The 25,558-nt window shown below is 45.2% G+C and overlaps 1 protein-coding gene across 7 annotated transcripts in view; it reads right to left on the bottom strand.

The window, feature by feature from the left end:
* RAPGEF1 (Rap guanine nucleotide exchange factor 1) overlaps positions 1 to 25,558 on the bottom strand; it is an 89,490-nt gene that overhangs the window by 36,056 nt on the left and 27,876 nt on the right. For all 7 annotated transcript variants that reach the window (XM_063352710.1, XM_063352708.1, XM_063352711.1 and 4 more), the window contains 8 exons: positions 19,330 to 19,469; positions 14,647 to 14,825; positions 11,310 to 11,466; positions 6,112 to 6,200; positions 5,566 to 5,718; positions 3,991 to 4,114; positions 2,536 to 2,719; positions 1,525 to 2,040 (listed from right to left, as the gene is read on the bottom strand). In XM_063352710.1, coding sequence (XP_063208780.1) covers positions 1,525 to 2,040; positions 2,536 to 2,719; positions 3,991 to 4,114; positions 5,566 to 5,718; positions 6,112 to 6,200; positions 11,310 to 11,466; positions 14,647 to 14,825; positions 19,330 to 19,469 — 1,542 coding nt within the window. The remainder of the gene's footprint in view (positions 1 to 1,524; positions 2,041 to 2,535; positions 2,720 to 3,990; positions 4,115 to 5,565; positions 5,719 to 6,111; positions 6,201 to 11,309; positions 11,467 to 14,646; positions 14,826 to 19,329; positions 19,470 to 25,558) is intronic.

The raw sequence follows: 25,558 nt of genomic DNA, 5'->3' as shown, positions 1-25,558 counted from the left end.
TGTACAGGGATGCATCTCCCTGCATCCATCCCAGCCTTCAGGGTGTAAAACCACTTGGAGCCAGCCCTCGTTATTAATATGCAGAGCCCACAAGGACCTGATCCTGCAGTAAGGGGCCTCTGTACCACCCCCCCTTGCAGCAGGTACTGCCAGAGAGTATTTTGAACAGCACGAGCCGTAACAACCAACCCTGGACATGCCCTGTGCCAGCATTTATTTCCTTTCTGGTGTCTACAGACAAACATCTAAGCTCCTTTATAGCTGCTTTCAGTATCTTTTAACTGCGTGCTTACTGGAGAGGGACAACAGTGATTTCCTGCGTATGGGGACACTGAACTACAAGACCTCCACTTTCAGATGGGTCAAGCCTTGTGGTCTGATTAAAATCCCAGAGGGTTACCAATATGGACTTAAGTAGGGATAATGGCAATGCTTTCAGCCAATGATGTACTTTAAAAAAACACCTGGCTGGCACAGTGAACTATCACAGAAACGGACAGAACACCGACCCTGCTGCACGACACACCGATCTCACTTCCACCTTATTCTCAGCAAAAGAGACTATAAACTACAGAAATGAGTCAGAAGGTCAACTCAGCATTTTCGAATCAGCTCTTCACTGGGGCTGTCGGCCATACAACGTAGCGCTGTTGATCCAGATGCAACATCCAACTGCAAAGCGAGCCAGTGACTAGTAAACTAACATCGACTAGTTAAGCTAACATCTGCTGGATCTCACTATGTAGTCCACAGCCTTCCTTGGAGGATCGGTATGGCTGCTTTTTTGGCAAGAGGTTTCACATGTTTTCAGCCACGAACAGAAAATCAGGAAATCAGAAGAAGGTCGTGAGCGTGAGTCAGAGTCAGTACTGGTGTGCCAGGAGTCTGGCTGGGGATGGCGAGCCTTCGCGTTTAGAGGCTGCTCATTTTAACGATGTGGGAAATTCTTAGGCATCCAAAGGAAATGAGATCTGTGACAAAACAGCAGTACTGGACACTAGGTTAATAGTGTTGTCTTGCACAGCTATGTGGGTGACTATGTTCCTATTGCCAAGTAACTGCTCTGGCAATGCTTGGTTTTGGACAGAAAAGCAGCCCTTTCTCCGAGCTCTTGGAGAGTACTCAATTCTTTTCTGCAGTGGGAAAACATTCATAAAATGGGGGCAGGGGGGAAGGAATGGACATTAAAGGGGAGGCTAAACCAGGAAGATCTGTAGGGCAGTGTGCCTTAAAGATTCGCACTCAGGTAAACAGAGAAGTCAAATGGTCTCACTGTAGTAATGAAGATGCTGCGGGATGCCAGATCCCCTGGGCCTGGGTCGTTCCTGGCTCCAAGAGTCACTCCCTGCCCATCAAAGGACTGACACTTCCCTTCCATGCCTTTGACACTGACTGATTTTGAAACTCAGCCTCACATAAGCAAAGGCATGACCTTGGGTTCACCATTACTTAGTGGTCATCAGAAGCGCAACTGCAAGGAAAGGGAAAGGTAAAAGTAAAACGCAAACACAAGAACTTCCTTACTGTGTTTGTTTTTCTTCTCTGGCAGAGGTGGTGGCTTCTCTGGGTCACTGTTAGAATCTGGAGCAGCAAAGTCGGCAATGAATTCAACGGGTGCTGAAGAGTTTCCTTGCTGGAAAGGCAAAACAGCAGCAAACGGCGTGAAGGGTACTGATGGGACAGACACTGCATTCTGCATGTCATCCTCCGAGATGTTATCGTATTGGGAAGGGTGCCTCTCGTAGGACACCCTGCAGCCTGAGTTATCTGAAGTCTGAGAGGCTGCGCTCCTCCTCTTCTTTTCTGGTAAAGCTGGAGGAGTCTCTGTCGGCTGTGCTGCTCCCGAGAGGCTGCAGAATTCCAGCGGAGGAGAGCTGCCCTGCGGGAGCTGGAAAGCATGTCCATGGAAAGGGGAGCCAGACTCACCCAAGGACTCTGGCAACGGGCTCAGGATACCTGGCACCTGCTGAGGGATCTGGTCGGCATTTGAGAGGTCCTGCTGCAGGAATTCGTAATCCGGATCATAGTGATCCGATTGATCTGGTTAAACAGAGGGGACGGGAGAATGATGCATTAGTTTCTTTCTTTTACTGTGTAGCCCTTTTGTCAGTTCTGCCCCTCCCATTCCATCAGTTAATTAATCAGTTCATTTAATCAGAGTGGTACTTCCTTGCTGCAGGTAGATCATTGCAGAGATTATTTATGTTTCACATTTATATTTTTCTTTCCTAGTACATGGAAACAACATCGCTTTAGTCTACCAGAACTGTCATTTCTGCAGACAAGGCTGAAATCAACAAAACATTCCACTTGAGAGCTGAACTGACTTTGAACACAATCATCCATAGCTAGGGAAACACATTCCCTCGGGCTTTTTCCTATCCGACAGAATATCATTCTGCACACAACCGCCTGCAGCAACGACACGGTGACAGCTGCAAGCACAATCCATTTACTGCTGCATCACAGCTACGACAGCTCCCAAACGAGAGCGAAGGGGGCTCCTCCAGCGGCCCCGGACAACCCCCCGCTTACCTAACGTTTCACAGCTTGTGTTGCGTGAGCACTGACCACTGTCGCGGTCCAGGGAAGAGAGCTGCTCGTCAGACTTGCTGAGTTTGCCGATGCTACTGCACGGCGAGAGGCGAGGAGATTCCCCCCCGTAGGAGTGGCTTCCCCCCGACAACCTTCTCTGGGCGTAGCAGTCAACATCAAAATCCTTAAGCAAAAAAACCAAACCACTGTCATTCTTGGCAGCTTGCTAGCAAGCACGAGGTCAAGGAGCAAACACCTCACATTAAGAAAACCAGGAGGGGAGAGGATCACTGCTGCTCACCCTCTCTGGTTAGAAAAGCTCGTCAGGAACACAGAAAACCTGTGATTTGGTAAAGGGCCCACGCCAGGGAGCTCTATGTGTTCTTGCTTCCAGGCAGGGCATGCTGTGACCCACAGTGGACTTCACAGACGCTGAGAAGATGACCATGTTCCTCACCGTTACACACACCTGATGACTGCTTGTCGGATCACTGATACTAGGTAACCAGAATGCAAGATTTCTGATCAAATCCCTGGGGCTCTAGCAAACATTTGGTTAGCTCAGGTGCATGCAAAGGGGAAATATGCTACAGTGAGACACAACTTTGTGCCTGTGACTGCATTTCTATTTTGGAAATTACCTCACGCTTATCAACCTGCAAGTGAACCCCTCAAGTACTCCCTCTCCTGCAAAACCACCTAAATGTGATTGTACTAGTGACTGAAGAACTGCCACGGCTTTTTCTGGGTCAGCCAACCGACAGCAGAGGCTCCCCAAGCCAGAGCTGAGGCTTTGGGGACGAGGACAAGATTTGATGTTGGTGCTATTTAATAGGATCCAGGTCCTCACTGCTGAGTTAGTAAGTTCCTGAATGTGTAAAGCAAACCCAGCCATTTACAATCTCATAAACACCAGGCTAGCACAAGCGATGGAATATGATTAACATGTGCAGTCCCAAGTTTTCCATTTTTCTGCCAGAAAATTTAACAATTTCCCCAAAGCACCAGCAGTGGTCAGAGCAGTTGCTCAAACTACCACTTGGATTAAAAGATGTTTTAATTGTGACTGGATGAATATGGGTTTCTAATCTCAATGTGCCACACGCTCCCTGGCCTGTAAGTAAACCCTGCTGAGACCCCAGCAAGCTCAGCCAGCCCCTCTGCGCCCCCAGCTATCCGACCACTCGCATCCTCACACTCTGCCACAGCTCAAGGCAACGAAGTTTGTAGCAACTTGTTAATTAAATCCAACAACACTGTAAAAAAAAAAAAAAATTATCTGTTCACATTCTTTATTACACTGATGTTCCTGCCACTAAAACTCGCGCTCCAGAGCTCTCCCGTACGGGGCTGTTTGGGACGAGCAGCCGCGTGCAGGGAACGGCACCTCTCTGAGCTTCTGCTAAAGCTCACAGCACGTTTCCCTTGGCTTCCACAACGGGGTTACACCGTTACCTGTCTGTTGATTCCAACTGGTAAACTGGACCCACTGGTGGCTCGGCTCATGGGGGCCACAACTGCCACTCTGGTTGGGGAAGGTGCTGACTGCCGTTTTTTAGGGGGCAACGCTGGTGGAGGGCTGCAAGACACAACAGGCATCAGGGCTTCCATTACTCCCTCAGCAAAAAGACTTTTAGAGCCTTCACAAGCTTGTTTTCCAGAAAGCCTTTGACTTGCCAGGCTCAAAGCTGACAGGTCCAAAGCTGGCCAGAAGCTATTCAGCAAAGCGTATCCACTAACAAATATTAATTTAAGAATACCCTCACAGGTAAGGTCCTGTTCAGCGATTTATTTTTTAAGGTTGGAAAAAAGTTGGTATTTCTCAACAAAAACAACTGCTGTTTTAAAAATTATTTTAAATGGAGCTAATTAGCACAGCAATTATTTCTTAATAAAAGCGGTAAAAATCCAGATTAAATGTTTTGGTTGACCCAAATATTGTTTCCATTCACAGAAGTCCCTACTCCTCAAACCCTCCAGGTTTGAAAAATATTCAAAGTTTCAAAAACTTACAGGAAAGGAAAATTCTTTTGGTGAACTCTCTTGGTTCGAGTAAGAGAGTAAGTAAAGAGTTCAAAGTAAAACTCTCTTGGTGAACTTCAGGGAAGAAGATGGCCTGTGCTGCTCTCACCGTGTGTACCGTGAGGGCCCATGTTTTGGCGTGAATCTTTTTCAGATACACACATTAGCAGTAACTAGTGAGATTTTAACCCCTGTACTGTACTTTTCGGTTTTGCTTCTAATGACACATAATTCTGGTAATCATTGAGCCTGCGAGGTTCCCAAGAACCCACATATTCTGTTCCTGGAATATACCAGGAAATTTTTATATAACCCGTGAGAATTCATAAAAAATGTGATTCTTTTTGCCAGCCACAGCTCTTGGTGCCACATTTTCAAATTAGCACATGACACGTATTTTTCACGCCATTCATTAGCGCCAGTACAAGAGAAGAAAAACATCATACGCCCAGACCAAAAACCTGCAAACTGGGGGTTTTCTCTTCCTTCTCAAAATAGCACATAGAAACTTTCATGTGGTTACTCGTAGAATGGGGTAAGAACAACCAAGTAAAAGATTTTTTTCACACAGTATTGGCTCCTTTCACTCTTAAGCTGATAAGCAACACAGAACAACCTGGATCTGCAGGACAGAACATCTCCCATTGGATACAACAGCACAGGACGCTGCTGTACAGTGTGGTATTCACATAGTTTTAAATAAGGTTCTCATGCGTTTATGGGATGCCTCTCACATATGGATCTCAGGGCACAGCTCTATCCTCACATAAAAAGAGGGAAAGGAAAAACAGATAGTAAAGAGTATTGCTCAAAACAGGACAGAGAGAACACAAAGTCATAAACAGAGTCCAGGAGCAGGGAAGAATTACTCTGGAGAACTGTAAATTCAGAGGCATCACTGACCCTCCTCATGACCTCTCTTGTGCACATTTTGCCAAGATTGTTCAAAAAACAAGAAGCTGGTAAGAGCCACCAGTATTTTTCAGTCAGCTGGTTGGCCAGTATTACCTGTTTTCTGCCACACGAATGCTAGGCAGAGGGGGTTTAGGTGGTGCAACTTCTTCATCCATGGAGTCGGTCAGTAGCTCGTTGGATTGAGTCATGTTAGTTGTTTTGTTGAGGATCTCCATTTCTCGGTCTGTAAGGGGAAGTTCTGATGGGCTGCAACAAGCAAAAGACAGATTGTAGACCATAAAACACAGCTGGAATGCAGCAGGCTGAGAGATTAATACATATTTTAAATCATATGCAATATGAGAGGCGCCTACAGCAGAAGGTGGAATTTGCAGCTGCAGGTGGAATTCCATGTATATGCAGAATACCATGTGCACGTGTCACGGCCAAGTGATGTTTCATTGCCAGATTTTGGTACCTTCCCTACCACAGCATATAATTCTCTGTAAGTGATCCCACTGCAGTGGATGAGGCTACATAAAAGACATTACGCTACCCTCTGTGAAGAATAACTGAATGCTTTAACTCAACTATCACCAGTCAGAAATTATCCCTTCTGTTTAGTCCTGCACGCAGAAAAACTCCTTGTCAGTGACCCACCTGTCAGATTTACATGCTGGTAAACTGGGTTTAACTGGGCTTGTCGGGGAGGGATGCTCCTGCTTTTCAATCGTGAGTCTGACCAGCTCCTGATGGATGGAGAGAAGAAAAAGAGAATAATCGTTATTTGCTGAAATCTGCGCTCAAACATCCTAGGGACAGAAAGGGATGGTACTGCAGGAAACTCTCGGTTACCCAGGTCATGGATTAACGAGGGCACAGACACAGCGAGAGCCGAGCTGGGCTTAAATCTCGTACAGAGCTGTGCCGACGATGCAGCGCTGCTTCTAAGGAGCAGCTGCAGCCAGCAGTAGTTTAGCCATATTTGAGTTAAGTTCATAAACCCTGGCCCTATGGGGATTCTGCACAAACCCACATCTGTGCCTTTTTGTTGTGCTTCCTCTTTCCTCTACTGTCACAAATGTGTTCCAGTCCCCACATCGCCCTAGAATAATGGCAAATTGACTTTACGTACATAAATATAAGTCTTACACAGAGTAGTTCACCTAGTCAGCAAAAAAGAAAAATAAATAATTGCTTTATATTTTATAAACTAGTATGTATTTGTTTCAAAAAGCAAGCTTTCTGTAAGATACCCAAGAACAAATTAAATAGTGAACACCTTTATGAAAAGGCCTGCTTTCCCTGAAGCCATCTTTTAACATATTAGCAATGGAAGTCTCAATCAGTCAAGGAACTACTGCAGTGTATCTGTTATAGGCAGATAAGGCTCTGGATAAAGAGATAAGGGCACGATAATCCTGCCCTACAAGTCTGCCAGCAGTCAAAACAACAATCATTCACGCCAGAAAGGAGAGAACATTTTATGGATGTTTGAGGCCGACAAATAGATCTACTGCTCACAGATACAAACACGCGCCCTCTCCCAGGCAGGCTGGAAAACTGGCATGGCTTCCCGACAGTATTGGCTTCCCAGCGTATTATGCAAAGGAAACTATAAGGGATCAATTTTAATTTCTTTTTTTTAAAGCAGCCCGAATACAGTCGTCATTCCAGTATCATCTTCACGTCCACATCTGCTGAGCTTGGGAACAACTGCCATTGCTCTCTCAATGCAATAACTGCAACTGGAATGTCGTTGTCATCATCCTTCCGAGGAAGAGAAATATTCTAGCTGAACTTCCATGGGTCAACACACACACACAACAAGAGGAATACGCTACGGCACTGGATGTGCAAACGACAGCAAACACAGCCCAAGTGTCCACCACAGCTGGTACTGGTTTCCATGTTCTATTTACATTCTTGGTGTGCTCAGAAATAATTTATACCATGTCAGCCAAAAACACAACAAAACACTCAGCTTCCTAGAAGTTGTCCTGGAAAATCCCACATGTGGAGAAGGAAGAGAGAGCACAAACAGCACGTGTACAGATGTCCATGTGGGCTAACGCTATGAAGATGCTGCTGGCTGGGACAGACGGACAAGAGCCCTGGCGAGGAGCAGCGTGTTCTGAGAAGTGTCCTGATGAGAAAAAGCACAGCACCAAGGTGACCACAGCTGACCAGCCTCGCCAGCTCCCACCTCCGAGGAGGGCCACATCCCCCAACGGGGAAACACTCTGTGAGAAGGAGCAACGGACCGACAGGGCTTCTGACAGTCTATCAGCTCCACCGCAGCAGTGTACATCTCACAGTACACAGAAAAGTAAGATGGTTAAGGCCCTTCAATCACAGAAGAACTATGGTGGTAACACAGACACTGAGCTGACCTCAGACTTCTCTGCTGAGTGTCCCCAGTTACTCAACAGAAACTATTTTTAAAAAAATGTACTTTCCTCTGTTTCATCCCCTCTTTCAGGATGAACAATCTTTAATTAAAAACTAGCTATTCCTTTTAGACTTTAGAAATTCCCATACAAAGTTTACAGAACATCACTAGGAAAAACAAACGTAGGACCTGGGAGCCTACAAACCCCAAACAAGGCTTTTCTGTAAATGAGACGATTTGGAAATCACACAGTGACACCATTTGACTCTTCTGGCTGCAGCTGGCACCACGCTGAGTCACTGTCAGGAGTGATGACACCATGGATTGCCACCTTCCTGCCTTCTGGACAAGCTTCCACCGCTGAAGAAGTTTCTGGAGACTCTCATGCAGTGGAACAGGCTCAGAGTCAGACGCCGCGGGGCTATCGGGTACTCGCCAGCAAGAACAGTTGACTCCACACAATGCTTAAGAGCACAATAAGGGAAATAAAATGTATGGGCATTCAAACCAAAAGCCAAAATAGAATGTGTTGGGTTGGAAGGGGCCTCTAAAGGCCATCTAGCCCAACCCCCCTGCAGTCAGCAGGGACATCTTTAACTAGATCAGGTTGCTCAGAGCCCCATCCAGCCTGGCCTGAGTGTCTCCAGGGGTGGGGCCTCCATCACCTCTCTGGGCAACCTGGGCCAGTGTCAGTATGTTCCAATGTCATATATATAATATATATATATATATATGTCGAAAATACTTCTTAAACATCCTCCTTGAACGGGCTATGGAAGGGAAAATGTAACGTCTCCTTTTCCCCACCTTTCTTCAGCATGTTTCACACCTAAAACCCAGCCAAGGCCAGTGCTGCAGACCGTGGTGGTGGCAGCTGTGCCACCGTGGCGCTGATGAGCCCCTGACACTTGGGGCTGAAGTGCTCGGTTCTCCTATTTTGCCAGTTGCAACGGACACATCCTTGTCCACCACATGGGAATGTAGGTTACAACAGGGGAGAAAAACAATCATATTTGGCTCAAAAGTATCTTTAGAACGATTCAAACCATTGTGGCTGTGAAAAAAAACCCAAAACACCTCCCACCAGAGACACCGAGACAACATATGATTGCCAATATGTGAAAGGATCACCTGGACTCCAACTTTTTCTCTTCTCTACTAATCCCAAAGTGAGAACTATCATTTGAAAATCAAGCCAAGATCTTCAGTGTACACAGAGAGGTAATCAGCATGCAACCGAGCCAGATGCACATTATGCTATTCCTTATCAGCAAGTAAAGAGATTCCTGCAGCAGTAATTAGAGATAATTAAAGCCTCTCTACAAACTTATGCTACTTCAGCAAGCTGGAAATTCCAAAACGAGATGGATTTTTAAGAAGTTACGTAACCAAAACAAGGATTTTTTTTTTTCTTTTTATATATGCTAGCAAGGCTAAAACCTGAGATCAAACCAGTAAGTAACACAAGTGAACAAGTGACTCCTCTATGCTCAATTTTGAAAACGAAGGGGGAAGTAAGCACTGAAATGTGGAAGTGGATCTGGTGTGATCTGCCAGAAAAACAAAAAAGACTCTCCACAGCAGAGAAGTCTCCAACTTCTCAGTTCTGCTTCCAGATCTTGGCCCTTCTAAAATAAACCTCGTTCCTCCCTGTGCAGATGAGTGCACGCCGCTCCCAAACGCTGACCTGCTGATGGGCAGGCACGTTCGCATCTACCCAGACGGCCACACATCTGCTCTAACCACGCTCCAAGCTGACCAGACGTAGGCCAGCTCCAACTAAAGGCCAAAATAACTTTTAGTCTAACAACAAAGCAGAGACGGATATAACCGTGCCGCCCAGCGGGGCTCAACAGCTCAGGCTTAGCGCTGCGTGGCCGTGCCTGCGTCGCTCCCAGCCCAGGCTGGCTCCCAACTGGGAGGCAGCAGGTACCAGGGGTTTGAATACTACTTAGCGTGAAAGGACAGTGCATGTTCAAGCCTCATGCAACGAGACTACACGACTCTATCCCGGATCTGTTGATAACACAGCTCTCCGTGGGATCGTGCAGATTCATTAAGTGATAACAGAGGGAACTGTCTCGCTATTTGCTGGGTATTAGAGCTCAGATACCACAGATTTCCACAGACTGCAAGTTGCTGCTGAATTCCAACAGTAACAGCAGCTGACACATTAACCTAAACTCCTTTTCTCTATCCTGCTGTGCAAATTTAAGACCGGCTTTACTTTTCAAATCTGGAGCTTAAAGTTAAAGGGCATAATGTGCAAAATAATCCTGGAAAATCTGTCTTCTTTAGGTGATAGGAGTGTTTTGTTTCAAAGATATTTGTTTAAAACGCTCGATAAGTAATAGCAGATTTTAGTATCTGTGTTTGAGCAACATTAAAGAGATATTCGGAGCATGCAAATACCACATCAAGACTCCTGAAAATGTGACAGCCAAACCTTGGGAGATCCACTTCACTTTCGCATTCAGCTTCTTAAGAAAAACTGAGCTGAGTTTGAGTACAGTGAAAGATGCCTCTTCCTGATACACCAGTCCAGGTGAAGCACCTGCTGCAGTTCTTAAAACAGCAACTTTCCCACTGTACTTGATCTAAACATTCACGTTTCGATTCAGCCCTGCTGTTGAAAGAGGCTTAACTTTCTCTACAGTTTGTGAAACAAGGTTCTCAGGAGATATGATGGTCTCTGCTGGTGCCCCGAGCCCAGCTCAAGCCAACTTTCACCTGCAGCGCCAGGACAGCCGAATGACCAGCCTCCGTGGCCATCAGCCCAGAGACAACCCCGGGAAACAGAAATAATGGGCACCAAAAGCTTACCGGGAGGTAGAAGGAAAGCCAACAGCTTTCCCCGGGTGGGGCGGGGAGGGAACGCTGTAAGCAGCTCCCACAAAGCTTACAAAGGTTTCTGTTAAACGTTCCCATTAGTTATGTAAAATTAATCTCCAGAAAACATAGCTTAGCTCATCACCTGTTCCACACCCTAATCCGACTGCTGAAAGCGGTGATGTATCACTGACGAATCCCTTGAAATTTATGTTAAAACATGGAGCTGGAGTCTTTGATTCTCTGTGGCCATCGATAGGAAGCACTTCCATTATATTTTACCTAGACCAAAAATATGCAAACTCTGTCTTGCAATCTGCATGGGAGACTGGGAATGACTTGCTAAAAATTTAATGCAATGCTCAATAAAGGTTTAGCGTTTCTTCCAATTCATCCAAATGCCAGGGAGAGCATTTCAGAAGTGCACACCAGTAGCCAACCCGTTGATGACAGTCTTTAACCAGCACACCAAGCAGGATCATTTTGCTTACAGAGCGGTTGATCTAAGAGGTAGTTTACTGAAGGCAAGAATTGGATCTTTATATTTTACCGGCTCTTAAAAACCTCTTTCAACTGTATCTCTTCTAAAATACATTATTATATACTTTATAGAATATAGAGTATTTGTCTCATGTACCTTGACTCCATCCAGAACAGCTTTTATTACACCCTTCACTGTTGTCACCATCTCCTTGTCTTCTGAATTCACACCTTCCAGCATCACTTGATCAGACCAGCGAATTAGATTGGCCAGACTCTGGTACACACGGCTATAGCAGGACGAGATGGCAGAACTGGACGGCAGCGGAGGAAACAGTTGAGGAAAAAAGAACAAAATGAAATTATGGAAATACTATCAAATGTTATGAGAGTGCTTGATTTAAAATTAACTTCACACTGTTAAAAATGTGATTGTTCTCCTCTTCTCTCTGACGTTCAGAATTTGCGTTTAGCAGGTGCCAAAGCCCAGGTTTCTCCTCCGCTGCAGCCGCTCTCCCGTTCTCCAGCACCAAATGGGATGACAGGACGGTACAATCAACAGCTCACTCCCAGCTAGCTGAGAATGAATCATCTGCGCTGCAGGTTAACACAGCCATGCTAAAAAGAACGTGCTTTCCCTTTTAGTTTACAGCTCCATCCTATGCCTTAACTTCAAAGGTAAATATTTAAGTCATATATTTAAGTCTAATTTATATTATTTCAGTATTATCTATGCTTTCCTTCATCCTTATTAACTTTCCCCAAAAATGTCTCAGATAATTGAGAGCTGACTGTACTCATTCCTTCACAAATCATTTCCTCACTGTTTATAATGCCTGAAATCATGTAATTAAAACCCGCTTCTGTAGAGAAATTGAACTGAATGAATTTCAGGTTTGGAAGAGGAAGGGTGTTGCTTTGTTTTGTTTTTAATGGGAAACAGAATTGAAGCTATTGTTCTGAAGGGGAAAAAAAATAATTTGGAAGGATGACAACTCTAAATAAAAGTTAACTGTAACAACAGTGCTCAGAGGCATTTCCTTGGCCATTCTGAAAACACTTACTTCATTACTAAACAAGGTGTGTTAAAGGCACCGCTGATGGCAACGATTCAACAGCTCTTTGTAAAGTTGAATCAATTTCAAACTGCACCGAAACCATAAACAGATAAGAGAAGGTGTAAACTTGCAATCATTACTGATACAAGTGTTCCAAATCTTCCCATTTCTCTCCGGTATCCCTTTCACACTGGTTTAACTCCAGTAATTTCATTCTCTGTGAGCAGAGAATCAAGCCCACAAGCTTCAATGAGGTTATTGAGGTGAATGAGGTTTGCAGGACTGGGGAAAGAACTACTGTCGACTGACAACCAGGGGGATAACAAACAGCAGCAAATACCTTTTTGTTTGGTTGTCCTTGTTGTTTTTTTTGTTTTGTTTTCTGTTTTTGTTTGTTTGTTTTGTTTTTTTTTTTCTTTTAAAGCATGCTGCTTGCCATTTGTTCTAGTTTCAAATGAAATTAGCTTGGTAAGAGCTATTTCCTAAATAGGGTCCTCCCCCTTCGCTTTCTAAGGCTTTGATTTCTTTGCCATTAATCTTCAGTCTGCTTCCTTCTAAGGAGGCGGTAATTGAAAGCCCATTTTGTGCTAGATTTAATTACTTTTTTCCTTGATGCAAATGCTTCCCCTAAAGCAAAAAGAAGTCCAACAATACTTGTAGGGCTTTCTTACACACTGACACAAGTCTTGCTCACTTTTCTTGAGGGGCATTTGTTCTCAAGATCACCCCTTTGTGCCCTGCCACTACTCAAATAAAGCGCAAAGGTAGGCGTGAAAGGACGTGGCTTTTTGAGAATGCCAGATCCCCTTTTTTTTGTGAGGCTAAACGAGGCAGAACATACATATGGGATCTGAGCTTTAATACATACCATTTCCAGAGAGACTTATCACTACGTAGAGTCACTGACTACTGACTATGAGAATTCTGCTTATATGGGTAAATACGGATATCTAAGAGAGAGGGTAAAAGAAATTTGAAGAATAGAACTGTCTGCTGAATACCATTTAGTTGATACTTATTTTCAAATATATTCTTGGAAGGAAAGATCACCCAGTGAACACCCAGTGGATACATAAATCAAAGCAAGTGACTATAAAGATAATATGTTCTATCCTAAAAATATTTGCTGACATTTTACATGTTCTTCTGGTGTACAGGGAAAGTTTGTTCTTTCTTTTATTAAGTGAAAGCAGGTGCTTGTCAGGAATTTAATGGCGGTGGGAAACCTGATAGCAACTTTTGTGTCTGTACGCAGAAGCCTGATGCATGTTCCCATTCTAACAGCTACTGCTCTTTGGAGTTCTGCAGATCTAACCCAACCTGGATCCCTCCTGTCCCCACCACTGCCTCCTTCATTCTGTAGTCAGGTACGACCCTGACCTGTGCTTTAGGGCCAAAGACAGCTAAGCATCTCTGTTTGCAGAATATTTGGCACCCTGCTGCTGTCCCGACCATCCTGTAAGCCTTTCTTGCACCAGAACTGAAATAAGCATTTTGAAACAAAAATTTTGGACATACTCAATAGGAAAACAAATAGGAACAGCAGAAAAACTGGGTGGATTTCAGGAATCAAACACTGCATTTCTCTGCCTAGATTTGTGCTTTTCTCTGTCTGTGTTAATTTTGCACTTTACAGATTATTCAACAATGTTTGCTTGTTTGGTGTAAATCAATTGCTCCAGCATCTATGGGATGAACAGCAGCTATGTCTTTATGGCTTGACAGCTCCACAAATTCTTATAATCCATGCTGAGCTTTGCTTTGCCAAATTTCTACTTCTTTTCTGGTTTCAAACCCACCATCTAAGTGGTTAAAATATAATACACATAATCTGTTAAAACATAAAATAAATAATCTGTTGAGAGCGCCCAGGAATGGACTCGGACTGGTTAATCTACTGAAGTACATCTGTTTACTCCTCTTCCATATCTGATCCAGTAACATCCAAAAAAGCAGTTAAGAGCGCAGGCTCAGACTTCTCCACTATCAGGGTGGATAAATTGACCGCAGAAAGGGATTAGTCTGAAGATAAACTCTTTTTCAGGTAAAAGCTATTGGATTTGTTAGCTTTTAGGATACCACCATGGACTGCAGACACAGTATAGCATCTAAGGAGACTCTTCCGCTAGCAAACGATCAATTTCCAAGTTTATGCTAAGAATCAGCCCTTCCTCCTCTCTGAAACCATTCTGATTTGCTTTATCTTTGCACAGCATGGGCTTCTTCACAGCAGGGAATCTGCTTTTAAATTATGTTTGAAAACTACCACATAATTAGTAAAAATAGCAGCCACTTCATTAGCCACTGCAGCATTTCCTGTCTCCTGCGCGATGCGATTCTTCAGACACCAGGAGAGAATCTGGGAGCCTGCTGGTCTGCCACCGCCCCATAACCCAAGAAGGGTTTCCTACCCTTCTTTACGAGAGGGAAACTCACCTTTGCTGGATGCGTGGATCGGTTTGCACCAAGGGCAGGATGGCTTCCAGCACTTTACTTGCTGAGCCTGGCAGCATCTCTAACACTTTCTTATCAACTGCCATTTTGTCCACAATAGTCTTAAAGTAGCGCAATGCACTGACGACCTCCTTCTCCTTTTCTTCTAGCCATGATACATTCTAAAGGGGAGGAAAAAAAAGGAGAGAGATGTTAAAGCCTCAGGATTTTTAAGGGCAAGGTTACTTTATCTTACCCGAAGTATGACAACACTGAGGTACATTCCACGAGGGCTGGAGAAAACCCCTTCTACCACAAACACTTTTAAATTGAATCACTACTCTTTCTAAAGAACAGTCACTGCAAAACTGCACCCACACTTTAGCTTTCTGAATTATGTGCATTCCAACCTGAAAGCTAATCTTGATCAGTTTTAGGCCAAGATTAACACTACTGATGACGTTACGGGCACTGCTTGAAACCCACGCGCCAAACGGGGAGGGTGAAAGAAAAGAATATATGAAGTGCAGATAGTAATGATAATGCAAGAAAGGAAGCAACAGCTACTGGGTTTAATAGAGTTGCCCCTCTGATGCAACCAAAATCCAGCCCCCCAGTCAGAAAAACTTCCAAACTCCAGAACAATCCAAACAGAATCCTCCATTTTTCTGCCCACCCCTGACAGTTTCAATGACACACATGATGTTGAACCTTATTATTCTGAGTAATTCTGCTGACGCCAATAAGCCTACTTGTACGAAAGTGGGCTACAGTCTTGTCTCTCCATTCACAAATAAAAACCTCCCTCCGATCAGCCCCCAACCGGAGTCATTCTGTGATGCTGCTGAACAAGGGAACTCACAGGCTTTCCGTGGGGACAGACTGAAAGCTAAATTTTGGCATCAGTGAACGAATGTTGCGGAAGGGAACAATTCATTGGAACAAAGCTGAGTTGTGGTCACCAACTTCTGTGCCACCACCGACAGCAGACGAGGAAATTCAGAAGTGATACATGATATCTTAATGGCATTCTGGACAGCGATATGTTTTAAAAGTTTAACAGAGCATGCCTAGAGGACTTTCAATGCCACAAGTAGTTCCTAAGTGAGATTTAAATTAACTACTGAAGACCGCTAGAAAAGGAGTGGAGAGCTTAGCAGAGTCAGGTTTCATCCATTATCTCCTCAGTAAATTCAGCTTCAAGAATTAATGACCTATGGGCATTGTGTGCTCCCCATACTCTTGTCCGCCGTTCTACTGCCGCTTTTCTGCAAAACCAGGTCAGCAGCCCAAACAGTTTTAGGAAGAACAATTTATAGGCAGCACTGGTTAGTAATTTGGGGGCAGTTGCACAAAGGAATTAGAGTCCCAAGTTCCATCTAGCTCCAACTTTAGAAGTCGAAGTCCCAACCCAAGATCTGCAAACCACCCTGTCATTTTCCATCTCATCTGGGAAGGGCCGAAACTCCGCTGCTGCTTCCACTTCTGACAATAACCCTTGCCAGGCACCTCAAGGTCTGATCTGCAGCTCCCAGAGCTCCAGCCATCCCCAGCTCCCTCGCTGAGGAGCATCCTGGCAACTCGCTGATGTCAAAAATGACATTTCCCATTTTTCAGGCCCTCACCACCGCACGGTTTATTCCAGGATATGGAGCTCAGTCCCTCCCATGAATGTTTTGCACTAATATGAAACGACCACACGTTTCAGGGATGAGAGAGCCCGTACATTCCCCAAGGAAGCATGACTACGGCCCAGCGGCCAGAGCTCACAAACAGAAGTGAAAAAATGCGGATTGCAGTTCCTGCTCTGATGGCTGTTTATGTGTTTCATTCAACAAGTGTTTCCTGTAGAAAGGCTTGTGACTTAACGGCTTAAACACTCTTCTGGCCCACAGGAGGGATGGGCTTGACTCAGAGTTTGGGCTGAGAATGACAAGTGGAAGCACAAATCCTTCCTCTGAGCACATCAAGGCTTGCAACTCCAGCTACCGGACACTACTTGGGACACAGCCCTCTTTTTGCAACTTCCCTGCTAGCTCCTTGGGTGACGTTCCCTAAGGGCACTTTTTACGAGGCCCAAAGGTATCACACGTTTGCGTGTGTACACGCGCACGTGAACACACCCAAAGAAAGCCTAGGCATCCTGCACAGGATTGCACGTTCTGCTACAGAGCTCGGACGGATAAATGTCAGTTGCTGCTACGAGGCGGACGTTTCTCGCGTTCAGTGCTTTACTCACTAAGGCCCGAGAACAGCAGCAGTAAATCTAGGGAAAGGAGTAATCACCTGGTGGGATGGATGGATATTAATATATTCCAGCGTGCGCAGCTCACAAGAGCAATGATATTAAGTTTTTCCACCAGACATTTTAGTGTGTCCCTAAAGCCAAAGTACACATGCAGTGGGTTGGCAGAGAGGACCTGAACTAATCTCTCACTTCACGTCTCAGCTGGGGTGAACTCGCCCCAGCAGCGACCTTCCCCCGCGAGAGAGCAGGTCGTGGGAGCTGCTACTGCGGCAGGATCGCCCCGTTCACCCGCTGCCCTTTTGGGCATTAAATGAGATAAACTTAACATTCAGGGAAACAGCAGCTCCTCGCCGCTCCCCTGCCTGCCTGCCACATACAGGTATTTTCGCATGACTTTCGAAGTTTTCCCTTAATCGTTACAAATGCATCGTGTATGAGCTACAGCTGACCCAGAAAGGGTTACGGCAAGCTGTACAGAACACACCCGATGACAAAAGCTGCAACAGTCCCTTTTCCCCCTGCATTTTGGCAGTGAAAAACCTATGATAACTTTGCATGTGGTGTTGAAGGACGCTACTGTTCCTACACTATGCCCTAGGGTAAGAATCAAATACAGGGTCCAGGGGACAAAAGGAGGCTCTGAAAAAAACTCCCCTTAGGTTGCCCACGTCTAGGTGTCCAGGGGAAGAAGAGGAGATGACATCTGCATGGGTTAAGCGTAACCTTCAGGTTACACGTAGTGATTTTACATTAATTTTTAGTATTGCTATTTCTGCTCTACAGTGATTAGCTACTTCAAGAGTATAAAAATAGCATCTTAAGTACTTAAGAGGGAGGAAAGGATGATATTTGGTTTATCAAGTGTGTCTTCTGACAGAAAATCTCCTGTTTGTCAACTGATGTCTGTATTACAGTCAAAGAACCTGCTGACAATCCAGGCGTATCCTCCTCTCCGCTCCCTCCCCACGAAGCTAACAAGCTGACTACATCCAAATAATTGACTATTTGGACAGTAGCTATTAAAATAGATATGGAATGAGCCAGAAATCAACAATATTTCATAGTATAAAAATATCCACGGCTTAAATAATCGTGTACAATAATAAAAATTGTTGCAAGTGTTTTGTTTCCCAATAAAAAAAAATACCAATCCGCACATGAAAAAAAAAGGTTTTATATGTTGAGCATGCCTTATCAGTAAATCCTCTAGTATTGTTTTTTTAGAGAAAAGAAAGAAAAGCAAAAACTTCACCTATTATTAACATGCTAATATATATTTGCTATAGAATAGCATTTTGAAAAGGGCTCTTCATTTTCTAATTTATTTAATATGTGGTTACACATCAATTTAAAGAAATACCTCCAAATTATCTCAGTTTCCCATCCTGAAACATCACTGGAATTAAAAGCCTTCAATGAGTACTCCCAGATATTTTTTTATTTTTATGTTTTAGTAGCAGTCAGAAATACAAGGTGCTTGGCTTCCTGGAAAGCATATCCATAGCCTCCCAGGGAAAAAAAGACCCTACAGCCTGGGAAAGAAAAGCCCCATCATCTCCCACCTGACGGTGCAGAACAGGGCTAGGAAGCCCTGCAGCGACTTCTCTGGGTGTTAAGCACATCACGCACTGCCGGATAACTGTATCTTGCTGACTGCTCTCAGTAACACTCCAACAATCCTCAGCAGAGATAATCCAAAAAAGTTTGCATGTCTGGCGCTGCACACTGGGTGAGACTTTCAACAACTGGGAAAGACTTTGAATTATCATAAATAACCTTGGCTGTTCTTAACTTTTGGCTTAGATTTATACTTGAAAACTGACTGCAGCAGTATTGTTACAGAGATAGTCTCCATAATCGGGTCACAACAGCAGAGGAGATAACACTTATAGGTTTGTGCCGGGAGAAACAGTGACCTCAGCTCACAGAGGACTTGGAGCACGTTGGGTCCGAGGAACAGCGTGCTGGAATCAGCAGCTGCCTGAGCGCATCTGTTTGCCTCTCCCTGCTGACGCCGTCAGAGATTGAACACGTCTTTGGACCCACTTCAAGGAATTGCTCGCCTGGGTTTTGGGGTTTTTTTTTAATGATCACACCCCCAAACCAGGCAGTTGTTTGGAAGCTGGAAGCATAACCATAGGGTGTGCATGTTGGGAGCATGTGTCAGGCCATAAACTACATTCCATAATGAGATATTTAAATGCCTATGGAAGGAGGTCTCATCAGGGTCTCCAAAGGGAAGTACATGCCTTGGATGCTCTTATTTTATACTACACAGTGCAGCTTGTAATTAACTATAAAGTAACCCTGAGAACCCCTGAAAAACGTGTAGAATTCTGCAGTCACGCACTGAAAGGAGGGCTGCACATTTTGATAAACCCAGTACCAGCAAACAAGCCACCAGCAAGACTAACAGAACACGTCCTTCGTCTGCTTACTTTGTTCGCTGACTTCTCTGGTGTTTTCACTGTCAGGTCAGCTTGCTTTCCTTTCTTTGAAGGGGTTCTCTTTATTTTTGGTGAATGAAACTTGCCCTTCAACTTCATAGTGAACGAGGAGAGATGGGAACGCTCAGAATCTAGAAAGACACAGAAATGCGTTACTGGATTAGGGTAAATTTGTTGAAACCGGGGAAGTTGTGTTACAGCATTATCTGGAAGACCAGCCTATGAAAAACATTGCAACCATGTAAATTTTCTCTATTATGTTTCCAACCGCAGTATCACCAGCATGTCCTGCTTCCCCTCGGAGGCAGTGACGCTGCAGCGCAAAGGCAGGAACAGCGGGATCGCTACTGCTCTCTGCCTTGGAGAGAAAAGGAAAATCAGCTCTCTCAAAAGCACTTATCTCCAGCAGATCCCAAAGTACTTTACAAAGGAGGTAATCATCATCCCTCTTTTGCGGATGAGCAGCTAAGTCCGGGGGATGAAGTGAGTTGTTCACAGACCTCTGGCAGAGCGAGCTCCCGTGCCCTGGCTGGGGTCTGCAGCCACCGCGGGCGCGTGGGCAGGGGACTGGCCCGTGCCCAGGGCTGGTGGCTGCTTCGGGAAGGGAAAACACAGCCCCATGCAATGCCCTGCCCAGGCTGCTGGTCTCCGACCCACGTGGTGGTGTCACCTTTGAATGTGGCTCCCTCTGAACAAAAAATGCCAGCCCTTGTCATTCGCACCGGGTTTCACTTCAAGTGTACCAGACAAACCAGAGCACAGAGGAACCACTTCAATACCGGAGCATCCTTGAAGAAGCTTAATTACAGAACTGTTCAACCCTTTAAAAAAATCCTCTATTTTCATAGTTTTTTGAATATCAGAAAGCAGAAGTCTCACGGGTTTGCAATAATGCCGCATGCAGACTTACTGTTGAAATGTATTTTTATCTGTTTAGCCATGAAGCTAAATAAAACTAAGCTGCCTTGTAGAGAGCAATTTAGAACGTATTTTGAGCAAAGAGCACTTTAATAAATGAAGGTTTGAATTGCTCTCTGGTGACCCAGATAATTCAGCAGAAGATACCAAAGTTGCCTTTAACTACATTAACAAGAGAAGTAAGCAGTTTTGCTGTGCGTTTCATTTTTCTTTTAGGTTATTTGGGAATTGACTGCACCGGCCGTAATGAGTCAAACGGCCCCAGCCCCACGCATGCAGCACTGCACCACCTCGTTAGCATGCGGACGGCAAACAGAAAAGGCTGCTGAGTCAAATCTAGCACCCAGAAGCTAAATACCACACTGCAGCGCAAACCCCGCTCCTCGCGCTCAGAAATTACCTAACCACAGCTCGAGGGAAGGAACCTGTGCTGGCCTCCCCAGAAGGGCTGTCTCCCTTTAAACTCGGTTTCCTGGTAGCGCGTTAAGACCCTGCTATTAACACCTTTGCCAGAGCCAAAACTCCGGTTAGTTATGTCCTCTACATCAAAATTTTGCACGCATCCTATTAATGGAAGCCGCATCAGCACCGATTCTAATCCAGTCTGGCTGCAGACCTGTTCTCCATTTACAGGAGTAAATGTTTTTCAAAGTTTTCTTTCTATCCTAAAAGTGCTGTTTAATGCACTGAGAAGGGAGGCACTAAAAACCTTGGTCGCTGCAGATAAATCCAGACATATCAGTTGGCCTCTGAAGAATCACTTAGAGCAGCTGGCACCCTAACTTAGCAACAATTTACGTCATTGCCTTACATCCACAAGGGGATCTCCAAACCTTTAAAACCTCTCTGGATCCGCAGGGTGCCGAAGGTCACTGCTGAGAACAGTTCCTGGCTGCTGTGATAATGCTCTTGCGCTCCTCCCCAAAAAATGATTCGTACTGATTTCGTACACCATATGAGAATTTCTATACATGCACGCGTAGGCACGCTTGCCAAGAGAAGTCATGGCTCTGAATTTATTTTTCAAGAACTGGCAAACAATCACAATAATTAATCTACAGGGAAATCATGGTAGCAGCAACAAATTGCATCTGGCTCCTCCATGGGCTGCATCAAGATCCAAACTGCTAGCCTGAGTAAGAAAATGTTCAATACTTAAAAATAACCTTGGTTGCTTACGGTGATAATTTTGCCTTGTAGGGACAAGACATTTGAAAGGGAGAAAGATTTCAGAAGACTACAATTGCCTTTTCTCATTCCCACCAGACATCTCTGCCCACCTCTACGGGGCGCACGCGTGAACAGCTGAACCCACGTGTGTGCGTGGTCTGGGACCTCCAAAAGGAGATGTTTTGTCAGGGGAGAAAGTTCCTCTTCTGCTGACACCAAATTCCCTTCGCTGCCACCCCCAGCCTAACCATTTCCCCGCGCTCTCTTCACCCTTCTGTCACATCAAACATTGAATCATTCGCATGCCAGGCTCCGAGGGGACACACACCTACAGAGCAAGGACACGAGCAAGTGGCTGGAGCAGAACGGGAACTTCTTAAAATAGTACTAACGAAGTAAACTAGCCGACACTGGCAAAAATAATAAACGTTATTGTTAGCCCTGCTGAGTCCTACTTTGAATATCACAAATTAATGCAGCTTTTTACTACCGTGTCTTTCCATCTACAAGCAGCATTTTCCAGATCTCATCTGCTCATGAGTTTCTGATGCATTTGCAGTTAAACAAATGAGTCAGAAGCCAATATTCTCTCACACTCAATTACACTTAGCACTTAAAATAGCGCTTTTCTTGTTCCAAGCACGTTACAAACATCTCTTTCTCATCCTTAAACAGTTAGGCCTTAACCTCACTCCGCAGACGGGAAGCAGGCACAAAGGTGAAGCAACTTGACTCAAAAGAGCAGCGGGCGAGTCGGTGACTCCAGTACAGCATCCCCATCAGACGGGAGGCCCTCAGCTCGCTCCCCGAATTCACGAATCAAGCCGTGGAGCTACTGTGACTATATTCAGTGAATGCCACCAGACAATTATTCGGCACAATGGGCTTTAGGGTTTTCAAGCAGGTACATCATTCAAGCGTTACAAACAGAATTTACATTTTAATGAGTCTGGATGAAGTGGTATAAAAGGGAAGTTGCACTTAAACAGGAGGTATTCTAGCTCAAAGGTGTAAGTCACCTAAGCTTTTACAGATGAAGGTGAAACTCTCCTGGAAAAGGCACAGCTGAGCAAGACTTCCTAGACTGGTTACCGTAGCACTGGTCCGCTTTGAGAAAGTCCCTTTCTTTACACTACATCCTAATTTAAATATCTAACATGTCTCATGTCTGTCCAGTTTAAAAGTTCAAACAGCACAACATGCCTTTCGAGATCAAATGATTTGGTAACGTACAGAGAGAAGCAGAAAGCAGAGCCATGGCAGTGCTCAAACCACTTCTCCTGTCCCTCTGCTCCTGCCCGGTCTCCAGTAACCAAACCCCTGAATGCAGCATTGAGGTTGTTCCTCAGCTCGGTAGTCTGCCGCTGGAAATTGTTCGATCGTATTACCCTCGCCTCTTCGTGATGAATAACTGGCAGTGTTTAACTGGAGCCTCAGCACCGGCCTTCTGAACTTCTTTCTGGTGCACAGGAGGAGGGTACCCTGTACTTCTATGCAGTGTCCAAATATTTATAAGATAAATGGGAAAAAACAGGGTAATAAACTCAATGGAGTGATTTCAACTAGAAGGGGGGAAATAAAAAAAATTCTGTTGTATCAAAGTGTTTCTGTCTCAAAGGAACAGCTGACTTTCTGCCCCCTCGTATTTCACCTCTCTGGATGCTCTGCTGCTGCACACAACTGGAAAAAGAGATCCCTTTGAAATTACTTTACTATGGATTTGAGTTTCTTGATTTCTGACTGGAAGCTTTAATATGTCACTCGTTTCATTGCTAATTCCATCCCCCTACTAATGAGGCTCCCACTCCGTTGTGCTTGAACACGCTCCAGCTGTTGAGTCACGGCCCTGCTCACTGCTCGGGCTCGTCTCCCCCGGCCGGCACGCGTCTGGGCTCCGACCACACACACAACACCACAAAGCTCACGTTACGCGCCTGCTCCAAGCAGCCGGAGGGTTTTTTGGGACCCCCCGAGGCAGGCAGGCCACGGCCGGACGGAAGCCGCCTCATCCCCAGCAAAGCGGTGGTGCCATCCAGCTTGCTGACAGAAAGCTAAATCTGGCGAGGAAAGAACTGCAGATTTTAAACGACAGTGGATTAAGAGGCACAAGGGAAGGCAGATAAATCAGCTTATGCGCTTGTGGGTGAAGAAACTAGGCTGCTTAGGAGAAAGCTGGCAAGTCAAAACCCAATGTCCACCACTGCCATACTCAAGAGGTCACCTTCCACTTGGGTTCTAAGGAACGCCAGAAACTAAGTCCAAACATACACATGCTGGTGAATTCCACCAACCTGACCCAGCAGCGTATTACTTACTTTGAAGTCAAAATGAAAGTTCAGCCTTTTAAAGAGCTCAGTCAGGGCAGAATTCCCAGCCACAGGGTCCCCCTCACCAGCCGCATCCCTTGCCGGCTGCGCGCGACCAGCACATGGGAGGCTTCAGAGGTGGGCAATAACCCGCGGCCGCCTCCGGACCTCCTGGACACGCTTTTGTCACTACGGCACAGCTCAGCGGCAGGCAGGCTCCAGCCGCAGGGATTTGCAATTTAACTGTTTAACTTGTCCATTGCTTGCATCATGCCAGACAAATTGAAAATAGACTTTTTTTTTTTAATAAAAAACCTCCAGCCTTAGAAGATTGTACCTTTTCTTTCTTCACCTGAAAACCTAAAACTTAAACCCTCCATCTTCTTTCACTCTATGTGTTCACACACCGAAACCCTGCAGCTTTAGAGGAGACAAAGCCTTAAAAAAGTTATAGTCCATTTTCCAGCTTGAACTGACTCTTGCAGCTTGTTAGAAAGAACGAAGTTGAGTCTAAAAATCTTATCCCACAAATGGTTCCCTTTTTAAAGGCCATTTGGGTCTCTGCTGGATGCACATATTTAAAAGCTATCAGATTAAAAATAACAGCGGACATCTCTCCCCATGTCATAACGAAGCTCTTGTGCACATTTTTAATCAACCGCTCCTGCCATTTATGCCACGAGTCCTTTGAAGGCAGAGGTGACTTACGTAATGACTTACACAACGATGCCCATTAAAATGGCATTCGTTCCCTTGGGCTCAGCTCCATCATTTGTGGAAGACAAAAGGCAAGTTGCAAGGCTTCAGCTAAACCCTAGCTGACAGGGACTTTAGGATTTCTGAAGCAAAAGGAAAAAAATAACGAGCAATAGTTCAAAATGAGCTTTCCGCTGCGGCTGTCCGTTTGGTGCTGCGACGGATGTGCTACCCAGCGAGAGGCTGCGGGGCTGGGGCTGCGGCTACGGCTCCTCTAGAGCGATTCTGCTGTCAGAAACACAGGAGAACAGGCGATTCGGGATGGACAGATGGGCACGGGAGAGCGTCCCACGATAACCATGAAGCATGCTGCAAAGCACAGATCTTTCAAGATTTTATATGCATACTACTAGAACTCCCAACCATCTTCCTCCCACCCTCTCCCTTCGCCTTAAGGCAAGGGCTGTTATCTACTACATACTTTGAAGTACACAGATCTGCGTGGCCTTTGCCCTGGCTAAAGCTTTTGGGCTCTCCTGTAATGCAAACATTAAAATAATAGCGATTGACAGAAAATCAAAGCCTTTCAGCTTTGCAAAAACGCTGCTCTAACCTGAAACTCAATCAGCCTCTCCCAACAGCCGAGTTCTTCCGCGGAAGAGCTGGCAGAGCCGATGCAGGAGGAACAATGTGAAGCTCACCAGTGGGCTGTGGGCAACGGAAAGCTACCATAGGGACACTTTTAAAAATAATTTTAAATGATTTTGTGGTGGAGGGCATCTCTGTCTTTATTGCCACAAAACATTCAAGCCCACCAGTGTGTAGCTGTGAGGATGGAGAGGAAGCACTGGGCTCTCAAGGAGGGTTGAAGAAACAGCTGAGGAGAACCCCAGACACGTTCTTGGCTCTTTCACACCCAAAATGTAACTCAGCTCTCACATTATGCAGCAAACGGCCTCCTGCGACATTTCACGCCCTCTTTCTCCAGAAGTTCTGGGGATGTTTGGAACTCTAAAAATGCTGATATGCAGCACTTGTGCGATGCTGTATGCTCTCAAAAGGATGAACTGGGATCCTGCATACGGAAAAGACAGAACGTGAAAGAACAGAATTAAAATATCCCTTTTAAA

Source organism: Chroicocephalus ridibundus, chromosome 15 (assembly GCF_963924245.1).
Source record: "Chroicocephalus ridibundus chromosome 15, bChrRid1.1, whole genome shotgun sequence".
Classification (NCBI taxonomy): domain Eukaryota; kingdom Metazoa; phylum Chordata; class Aves; order Charadriiformes; family Laridae; genus Chroicocephalus; species Chroicocephalus ridibundus.
This window is presented reverse-complemented; position numbering and strand designations above follow the sequence as displayed.